The following is an 11,010-nucleotide window of genomic DNA, read 5'->3' as shown; positions in this document are numbered from 1 at the left end:
TCAATGCGTTGCGGAATGCGGGGAAACCGGTAGTGGCGTCATTATCATCAAACATTTCAGATGTACACTGCCTTCGCCTGCCATGCTACTATGAGTCATCCGATTGCGCCGAACAATGCTTCGTGAGCATCCCCTTCGATGGCATTGGTTTTCTTCCATGAAACAACAGTTGTTTTCGCTGAAAACGCAACGCCGTCATACGTGACGTCATTACCGGGGATTCTGCCCGTCGTTGTGCATTGCAGAGAAGCCTGAGCGCCGACGCCACTTTATTCAGTGATTACGCTACCATTTCAAATGGCAGCGCAAAATTATTTCGCAGGCTTTATCTGCATGTTTTACACATTCGTCCCTTTTGAACTCATTGAATTATAAAACCACTTCTGTTGCAAAGACACAAAGTAATGTTTCTTTTATGCGCACAGAAAGACGACACAATAAAACAAGGTAGACAGGACGGAGCGCATCCTGTCTCCGCGCTCCGTCCTGTCTACCTTGTCTTATTGTGTCGCCTTTCTGTGCGCATAAAAGAAATCTAGAACGCCAGCATACGTGACGTAATTATCGGGGACTCTGCCCGTCGCTGTGCATTGCAGAGAAGCCTGAGCGCCGTTGCCACTTTATTCAGTGATTACGCTACCATTTCAGATGGCAGCGCAAAATGACTTCGCCGGCTTTATCAGCATGTTTTACACATTCGTCCCTTTCAAACTCGTTGAATTATAAAACCAATTCTGCTGCAAAGACACAAAGTAACGTGGACCGTGTGGGACACACAGCACAGTAGTATCTACACTTACAACGGAGTGCAGCAAGACAGACACCAAAGAGTAAATGACCACTTGTGCTCTCATTACACTTGTTCCTACCAGAACTCGCATCTCTCTGCGGGGTTCATGTAATCGCCAGGCTTGCAGGAGAACGCTTTGGCAAACTGTGGCATATTTTGCAGAGGCACGATGCAGCGGGATCGCAGGTTCCAGTATGCACCTTTTTCTTCTCGAACCCTGCTTGTTTTGTCTTCTTGGCACCACTTCATGCAGTGCGACACAAAAAACGTCTGTTCAGCGTTCAGTCCGACGGCCGGAACTCTCTTTGTGCGGTTCTTGCGCGGGAGATTACGATACGCATCGTACGCCAGCAGTATGCCCGCGTAGTCGGCTAGCCCCTCCGAGTCTATTTTGTGGGTCAGGGTTCTTGCTCGTGACTCGGACTCCGCCTGCAAGCGCAGAGTGCATCCGGCATGGTTTTCAAGCGTTCAGCCCGCAGTCGGATGCCGACAGCGAAAGTATCGTATTTCCCAAAGCTATTACAGTAAAGTTTACGTCATCGGTGGTTCACAGAAACGAGAACATATTCGTACTCTGGAATGTTTTTCTCGCTAAACCCTGAACAATTTTTTTTTAGTCTATAGACTGTCCATAGATTTCTGTCTATAAATCCTATAGGCCTCTTGCGCTGGAGTTTGAGGTAACGTGGCGGCGCCTGGTGGCAGCAAGGAAAAGCTGGCTGGGTAGTACAGGTTGGGTAGTAGTCAGCCCTGGCTGTGGCGGCGCACCATTATAGCCTGCGTTTTGCGTCGATTCGCACGTTTTTCTGCACTGTTTTGAGTGCGACAAGGCTCGTTACTTGTGACCAACCACGTCGCGGCCTGGCCGTGGCTTAGTTTATCGAAAACCGACGCTCCGTGTGCCTTAGGACGAAATGCAGGCAGCAGAAGGAATCTGCGACGCCGATCCGCCCGAGAGACCTCGCTCAGTCTCGAAAAAGCATCACCGTCGTTACTGCTGCGTCGTGGGCTGCCACAAGCAAGAAGGTCTGAATTCCAATATCAAATTCCACCGTTTTTTTTCAAGGTCTCACGAAGCGGAGCGCCGGGCGCGCTGGATAGCTGCAGTTCGACGCACTAAGTAAGCGAACCTTCGCGTTGTGCTGGCTGCTTCGCCTGCCTTGACGTTTGTTTGGTTATTCGCGTTGCTGAAATTCGTTCTTTTTGCACATGCAGTCCGGACGGCAAACCGTGGGATGCAGTGCCGAACATCAGGATATGCAGTCGCCACTTTGTGGGTAACGAGCAAAACAATGCTAGTCATCCCTCATATGTACCTACAATCTTCCCCGCGGTCTACAGCCGGCCTCATCCTCCTTGTGTTCGTCTTCTTCTGGCGCTTACCTCTCTCAAAAAATGTATATTTAGCGAGCAGCCGCAAATGCAGGCGTAGAATGAGAATTTATGCATTCTACAACACAGCTTGTCTAGTACATCCCTACATAGGCAGTTGGACCAAGCAAGCAGCAAAGCAGCAAAAAGTGTACCATGATAATCACCAAACAGTAGGGAATGCGCAACAGAGCAAGCAGCAAAAGGTGAGAAACGAACAGCATAATTAAGAGATCATATCAAGGGAATGCACAACACATCAAAGAGCACGAAAAAAAATGCATGGTATTATTCATATTTCATGTCAACATCTCACTACAGATAATCACTATTAAGGCAAATCGGCATATCAGCAGGCAGGGCTGGTGGTTCACGACAAGAGACCCGGCCACTGAGACAATTGACAATTCGACCGGTGCAACGTGGTGAGGTGGCCAGGTGCGTGCAAATGACCACAAATGGGCGGGTTGATTAGGTGCGAATTCGCGGCGCACTACGAGCAGCCCAGCGTCGAGAGTGAAATGTGCACATTGTCGACATCAAACCAGCACGTACGCGGCAGCGCGGCATCACTGATAACAGCGAACGTGTTCGAGCGATGTCGTTTTGAGGATGAAAAGCTACATCAAGAAAACGACATCAAGCGCGCAGCGCACGAGCTCGCGCTGCAGCGTTATTCGGCTGCGAGCTCATATATGCATTGCATCATGTTAGCATTTGCTGAAGGAACAGATGGCGGCTACTACAAAGCAGGCATGACTACTTGTTTAGCGAGATGCAGTCAACAAAGACTGCAGGAGGCCCACCGTTTCGTGGCATGCTGAAAGACCGCTGCTGGCGCGGCGTGTACCGTCGTGCGCTCAAGCAGTCCCGTATACATGTCTGTTTAGCGCTGCTGCGAATTCACATATTGCAAGTATTTCATCGCGTTGGTGCGCTTAAATCTCGAAGCGTGAAGACCTTATCTGAAGTTCAACGTCGTACGCGACTCTCTTCACTTGCGAATGACACCGCGCTGAAACTTCGCCGCTTATTTCTTCAACAGAGCACACGTACTTGGCGTTGCATAATTTCTTCCCTTTACACAGCGTGCCAGCCCTGAAAAAATCTTCGGCGCCCGATATTCGCTGTAGGCCATGGCATAGCACAAGCGAAAGTCGCGGGTCCATACTGCCAACGTGCTTTCCGAAGCAGACGCCAGAGCCCGGTACTACCCAGCCGAGGGCAGAGGGCGCTCTTTAGCACCATTTTCGCAGCGCCCCCTGGGCAATGCAAGAGGTCTATAGACTGTTTATAGACAAATACTACCACTAGTCTGTAGGCAATACAAATGGAGTAGACAGTCTATAGACAATCTATAGATTTATGGCCATACACTTTTAGTAGACTTTTGTCTATAGACAGTGTATAGACTATGAATACGCAATAAGAAATCTCTACAGGAAGGCAATAGAGTCTATAAGAAGTCTATAGAGTGTGTATAGACTATTTTTTAGGTGAACTCCGACATTTGCCGAACGCATTAAGGATTAAAAGTAGGGGCGTGCGAATATTCGAAATTTTCGAATATGTTTCGAATATTATATTTTTAGTATTCGTATTCGATTCGAGATCCAAGTATTCGTGTTCTTTCGAATATTCGACCCGACTCGAATATCCGTATCTAGCCGAATATTCATTGTGAGCACCGGCGTTCATTTCGGTCCGCAAGCCCTATATCGACAGAGACATAACAACATGGCGGCGCCCAGAGCAATGCGCATGGGTGAAGGAAAATTTTTCCTTCGAGGAAAGCAAATTTTTCCTTGCAAAAAAGCTCACCAGCGCAGTCAGCTACGGCATGGCCCTTGGAGGAAGGAAAATTTTTCCTTCCTCCAAGGGCCATGCCGTAGCTGACTGCGCTGGTGAGCTTTTTTGTGGCTACACCTGCGAAGCTGGTATAGTCAGAGCTGTGCACGAAGTACCTCGCGATACGTGCCAGGTCAGTGCCAAGTGAGAGGGCATTTTCTGTGGCGGGAGAAGTCGTTTCAGCTAGAAGGGAACGACTTCTGCCTGACCATGTGAAGCAGCTGGTTTTCCTTCTCGACAACCTTTTATGTTCATCCCAGCAACGCGCTTTTGTGCTGATGGCAAGATATCCTTCATCAATGCTGAGTACTAGCCATCCTCTCTGATACTTCCACTCTTCTAAGAATAATGTTCGAGACTTTGATACCTTTTGTGCAGCCACACACACCTTTTGTGTTCATTTAATCATCGATAGTTGAACTGTGACGTTCTTGAGTGCTCAAATAAATGTTTTGTAGTGGTTAAATGCGTCTGTCCTTGATTATTCGATATTCGATTCGATATTCGGAACCAAGTATTCGTATTCGATTCGTATTCGAAAAATTTGATATTCGCACACCCCTAATTAAAAGTGCTTTTCAGATCACAAAACATTAACTCACTAGTTGAAGGTGGGTTAGTTTGAGTTGCCAGTCCGAAGTTAAGCGCTTACAGCGGACAAAGCGATAGATTACCGCATTGTTCTTAAAGAGAAACTACTTTCGCTAAAAGCGGAGGTGTTATAAGCTAAAGAAGGTAAAAAAGAAAAGAAATACTGATGCCGCTGGGGGCAGATTTTTAAAGTGAGCTAGAGGACGCCGACAAAGATTTTTGGTTTCTTGGTCGCGAATCCCGGGGTTAAAGTACAACTCAATTCAGTTCAAAACTCTAATTGAGGGGTCCCTTGCTGTCTTGACATCACGTATCTGAATCGCGTATCACAAAATTTTTGATATCATATTTTTTGAAAGTAAATGTGTATTTTCTAGGTCACAAACATCAATGCACGCAGCAAGAAGCAAACAATATCATCGGGAACACAAATTTAAGGAACATATTCACAGACTCTCTTCAATGCACTTTTACATGGCCAATCCCTGAAAGCAAACAATGTTGTAAATTCGTTATACCGCGTAAGCGGCGTCGTCTGTTCAAATACTAAATCTCACTACTTCGAAAATGCACGATGTCACTGTACCTGTGCTGCAGATATGCTGTAATGCCACGATAAACACATTGCCTTCATCACTCTTCATCAGTGTCGGCGCGTAATCGTTACAAAGAACAGCGAAGAACTGGTGGACAGATTCCAGCCGGTTTTCATCATGAGATTTGCGTTGCAAACACAAGCTGAATACATCTCGTGGGATTTAACTCGTTGTTTCCTGAACATAACGCTATACTGGTGTTTTGCGCAGTATCCGACAGAAAATGTTCTACGAACTCGAAGCTTCTGTATTCGATTCAGTCGCGTAGATGTCGCTGCTGGCGACAGGCCTAAAGTGAGCCTACTTCGCTTGCTGTTAGAAGATATACATCCGTTAGATGAAGTGCTAAAATTCTTCATGTTTATACGTGTACAAGATACTGCAGCTACATTATTTCTTAACTTGAGCTTTTGATCGATTTTATTAATTCTCATATTGTTCTCCACTTGATGTCTCTATCGTCATTCGCAAATGACGCCAGAAGCATGTCTGCCAGCGCCGGAGGCTGCTGATGATGCAGTGGGCAGACAGCAGTGTTTTGCGTTTGAGGTGGATTACGTTTAGCGCTCAGAGACCATCAATGAACTCAGAAGCCTAACTGTGCTAACACAGACCATCCGACACAAATGTTTAATGTTAAGAGAAAGCAAACGTAGCAAGCGACGGCAGAAAGTTAGGTGGGCGGATGAGATTAAGATGTTTGCGGGGATACAGTGGCGGCAACTAGCAAAGGACAGGGTTAATTGGAGAGACATGGGAGAGGCCTTTGCCCTGCAGTGGGTGTAGTCAGGCTGATGATGATGATGAAGTGCTCAGTACGTGCAGGAAACATGCTAGTAGCCCGGAATCTGAGGCGCTCATGTTCTGGTTGTGTTCCAGCGACGTGCTTTGCATATATGAGTGACGTTCATCGCTATTCGGGCTGAAATACGAGTCATGGACGTCGTTGCGAATGGAAAAGGTATTAGCGGCAGTCGCGCAAATTCTCTTTTTTTTATTCGTGGTAATAAAAAGTGCCACTGATACGGCGCTTCGAGTGCATCTTAAGAAATGTATAAGTAAGGTTTACGCTGAGGACGAAAATTATTCGTGTAATATAGCAAGAAACGTAGTAATGACGTCTGTTGAGAGTTCCGTGCTGAAAATGCGATAATTTGCCTCCATATGATGTGCACTTAGAAAATTGCGTTTTTAGTCGTAGCCTGAAATTTCCTCGTACTGTAGTCGTGTGCACCAACTCATTTTGTAGAACGCTACTCGCCTCCTCGAGTCAGGCTGCGCAAACTGAAAAATGGCATTTTATTTTGCATGAATTTGCGAGTCAAGCGTGTCTTCGAGCACATCTGCGCGAACATGAATGTGAAAAACCTATGTGGTCAGCCATTATGGTAAGTCAATGTCGTCTGCTGATTTCGAGGTAAGGAGGAACTTAAAGACGGTGATAGCAACTTTATATGTAATACGCCTGGAAATAGAATGTATTCTTTAAAATGTATTCTTAAACGGCAACGGCTGCACGTTTTTGATAATTTCACAATATTCGAGGATTCAAATCTATATAGGCTGTAGGTAAAGCATGCCAAGTGTTTTTGCACTAGCATTTAAAATAGCGACGTAATTGACGATTGAATTTTGCGCTTCTTCTCAATGCACCGGTGCAGTGCAGAGAAGCTCAGCGTGACGTTACGGAAGGTATGATTTCAAATTACCGCTGTCGTCAGCCACTCCCTGCCCTAACTCGTTAGAAGCTGCCAAGCAACTCTCGGCAGGGTTTGCCTTCGGTGGCGTTGCTTTTTTCCTTCAAAGCAGGCGTTGCGCGTTGGAAATGTATTCAGATACGTTCGATGACGTCATCATGCGCCCCCCACTTGGCGTTGTGCGCTGCGGAGAAGCTTGAAGGGCATCCGGATTTTAATCGGCGACTACTTCACTATTTCAAGTGCTAGCTCAAAAAGACTTCGCATGCTTTTCCTGCAAGTTTCACACATTCGACCCTCTTAAGCTCGTTGATTTCTAAAACCTATGCAGTTTCTCTTTAATGGAATGAGAGCAGAATATATAGTTTTTTATTCTTTGCAGCTGTATCAATAAATTTCTCTATGTTTCTAACCCGTTACCATTTTTGGAGAGAAATGCAGGGTGAATTTTCTAAAGTCGCTGAGTGATGTCTGGATAAACTGTAGTCAAATATTCACGGACGCTGCTGCGTATCTTTTGACGAAGGGGGACATTAAAGCCAAGTATGCTCCGAAACGTGCTCTTATGAACAACACTTCTGCTTTGCTTGACACAGAATTTCTAATGCAGATCAGTTTCATTCCTGGTCTTTTTTTGCATTAATACATTTCACGTTTGATTTTCATGCGAGTTTTTGTTTGTTTTTCAATACGACACGCTGCTTTGACTGAAGTAGTAAGGCGCCACTACTGTGAATTGCTTGCACACTCATGGTCTGATGGAGCTCGTGTTAAGATTATTGACCGACCAGATCATCATTGAGACACGCGGCCGCAGGAGCTTCGGGGTTGATATTTAGTTGCAATTCAATACTGCGCGTTCATTATAAGAGTTTTTTTCATGCGACCACTCAAAGATTGAGGTTTAAAAGATGTCGAAAAAAAATCTTCTTACGAGAGTACAGTTGGAAAATGTAGACTCTGTTCTGTTTGTGAGACTATCACTTTGTTATCAATGAACCCTCCTATCATGACCACAAATCTACCCTTTGCGCTATTGTAGTGAGCTTGTGCTGAGAAAAAAAAAAATCTATTGTTGCCGCATTTTGAAACTTATCTAATTATTGTGTATTGTATTACTTCATTTGTATTCTACTCAGTGCCTCTTGCTAACTATTATATAACGTTTCTCTTCAGTCGTTGTTTTGTTTTTTGCACTGTTCTCTAACTTCTATGTACTGCCACACTCACACAATGCTCCAATGTAAAGGAGCCTGTGAGTAACTTGAATAAATAAATAAATATTGTCATGGCAATGAAAAGCACGATCTCAAGATATCTCCTCGAGATGTTGTACGGAGCTTGTACGGCTGTTGCATCAGATTGCCGTGATGAATACGCACCCTTTGATACGAGGCACGCAGGCAGAGCCCCCTTCTTTCGTATTCCTTCATCGTTTCCGTAACGTTCTGTTGGATCTGATAGCCGCGGTGGTTTTTTTTTATACCATGGACGTCGTAGGCGTGCATTATTTCGTGACAGAGGATCTGCGAAACGTAGACACCGAGCGCACGACGATGTCTCTTAACAAGTGTAAACTCACGCTGCAAAGGTAATCGTTGTTGGACAAAACATTGTTGGACAAATATTTTTAATATTGGAAAACTGTAAGGTAATTGTATAGAAATATTCAACGTAATGGTCTATTATAATAAGGGAGTAATTACTCATTGACATCCACTCGAGCGCAGCCATACGGCTACAAAGGAAAGCTATACAGCTCTCTCACAAACTTCGTAGTAAGAAAAATTCGTCCTGGTCCTGGGTTCGAACCCGGGACCACCGCTTCACCGGAGCAGTCGCTCTACCAATCGGGCTAACCGGGACGGCAAGCTTTGTAGCCGTATGGCTGCGCTCGGGAGGATGTCAATGAGTAATTACTCCCTTATTACAAATCTACTCCACCTTGGGGGATTCCCCTAAACATTTGACCAGTGGTCCATTCTGCAGATATGCAGCAAAATTATTCTTCTACGATGATTCAATCGCTCGCATAGAGCAGTAAAGGCTGTCATAGAAAACCTATGAGCATCTGTTCTGACGATAGCAAAAACGGTATTAGTAAAAAGATCGTAGCTTGCCGACGGGAGATCTGCGGATATATTGACTATTATTATGAAATCTTACAATATATGAATAAGTTGCGCTCAAACTCTTTTCCGTTCAAAACTGCTTTCGTCCAGGATTGCTGGGTATGTAAGCACACCTGGTGAGCACGATAACGAGGGCAACTACAAGAAAAAGAGAAAAAAAGGAGACCACACGACATGCACTCGGGAAGAATTATTCATGCTCACTGATTACTATGAGCACGGTCCTGCGGGAACAAGTCTATTGATGGGATGCATGCGTCATTTGCGTTTTGTGTATCTAGGCCTAGGAAATGAGCCTCGAGTTGTCGTCTTTACATCCGGAGATGATGGCAGTGCGGTTCAAAAATGCCTCAGTCGAATCGATGGCGTGTAGGTTTTCAGATTGAAAGCTAGGAATGGCTTACTTCGTTTCATTTCGTACCTCGAAGGAAGAAAAAAAATTGCGAGGACACTATGCCGTGACGACTTACGGTGGATGTAACGTCACACTGTTCCAGTGGCTATATCGATACCCAAATTATACGTCTTTAGGGGATCTTAAGTGTTAATTACGCTTAATTACTCATTTTTCCATCTAATTTGACGTCTCTGGCGTTTTTTTGACAATTGTGTGACAATTTTCACTATGCAGTGACGACTTCCGCTGGATGTGACGTCACACCGTTCCCGTGGCTATATCGACGCCTGCGTTATGTCGACGCAATTCTGACATTTTTGACTATAATTAATCAACTAATTGCTCTACAGTCATCAAACGTGGCTTCTAGGTTCATATTTTCTTCCTATATCTGAAGCAACCGTTCGTTTTCTGCTATCGTTTTTAGTCGCCGAGTTAACACGCTGCCAAAGGTGTGACACCCTCTGCTAACGGATGACAGTATGAGCCATTAAAGGCTTTCGCCTTAATACAGGTTCTAAACATGTAACTACAGCTCGGTTCTAATGAAAGGCTGTGTAAGATGACGCAGTAAAGCAACGTCTAAGATTTCGGAGTGTCACCTTGAATATGACCGAGTGTAATGAAGCGCATTGCTGAAATAAGAGAAAGGGGATGCGATTATCGCTGTGGCATCGATTTCTCTTCGGTGTTTATTTCCTGGCTCGTATAACTCATTTCGCCCAACTGCGATATGGCATATGCCTCTTGCGGTTTTGTGACGTCAGAGGTCATGCCCGTCCTAGTGGGCACAGCAATGACCGTACCTGGCCTATGGATGCGTAGTTCACCGCCGCCGGAGCACCCACGGTGTAGAATGGCGGATGCATCATTCCAACATTGATTGTGATGAGGTTTGTCCCAAATCGGTAGGAAGCGTTGGGTACGGAAATCTCCAAGTAATCTGCTGCATTTCCTCTAATCTCGCGATATGCCAGCAGCCGTTTTATCTGTAGATAGGCCTTCACGAAATCATCGCCAACGTTCGGGAATTCCGCTGTAAGCGCGCCCAGTGAAAGCAGGTAATATGAATGAATTAATGAATGAATGAATGAATTAACGGCATTCGGCTGAATTTCGGTGCTCTTAATTACGATATGGTCGTCGGTTTCGTGTTAACGGTTATATACGAACTCGCTCCCTACGAGTCAATCATATACCCATAACAGTCTCAGCATTTCTTCGCATTTACATTTCTTTCCACTTAATTATCTAAGAATGCCACCAACTTTAGTGCTTTTTATAATCCATGTTAATTTCGGGAAAGGTAACTGTTTATTTATTAATAATACATTAACATAACAGCCTACAGTTCGTCATTAATTTAAGCGGTTCTTTTGCTAGCCCGAAAAGTGTCGAACCCATGTGTGAGTGCTAGAGGATGCAAGCGTTACATGAATTTTTCGAAAGTGCCAGGATTAATACCTCCTGCCGAATGCTCGCCAGGACAATCATGCGTTCATGACAATTACGTGATGGCTTGGCACAACTAAGAGCACGCGGCCGCTCCATGTTGCTCTAGATAGCCTCGATTCGCTAGCCGGGGCAC

At 45.1% G+C, this 11,010-nt stretch overlaps 1 protein-coding gene across 1 annotated transcript in view; it reads right to left on the bottom strand.

The window, feature by feature from the left end:
- Positions 1-865: 865 nt before the first annotated feature.
- Positions 866-11,010, bottom strand: part of LOC149332093 (membrane metallo-endopeptidase-like 1) — a 37,372-nt gene continuing 27,227 nt past the window's right edge. The window contains exons 8-10 of the mRNA XM_089557471.1: positions 10,229-10,458; positions 8,276-8,419; positions 866-1,219 (exon numbers count right to left, since the gene is read on the bottom strand). Of these exons, the coding sequence (XP_089413597.1) occupies positions 866-1,219; positions 8,276-8,419; positions 10,229-10,458 (728 nt within the window). The remainder of the gene's footprint in view (positions 1,220-8,275; positions 8,420-10,228; positions 10,459-11,010) is intronic.

Source organism: Amblyomma mixtum, chromosome 8 (genome assembly GCF_055824585.1).
Source record: "Amblyomma mixtum isolate Tamu chromosome 8, ASM5582458v1, whole genome shotgun sequence".
Lineage (NCBI taxonomy): Eukaryota > Metazoa > Arthropoda > Arachnida > Ixodida > Ixodidae > Amblyomma > Amblyomma mixtum.
The sequence above is the reverse complement of the archived record's forward strand: the minus strand, read 5'-3'. Positions and strand labels throughout refer to the sequence as shown.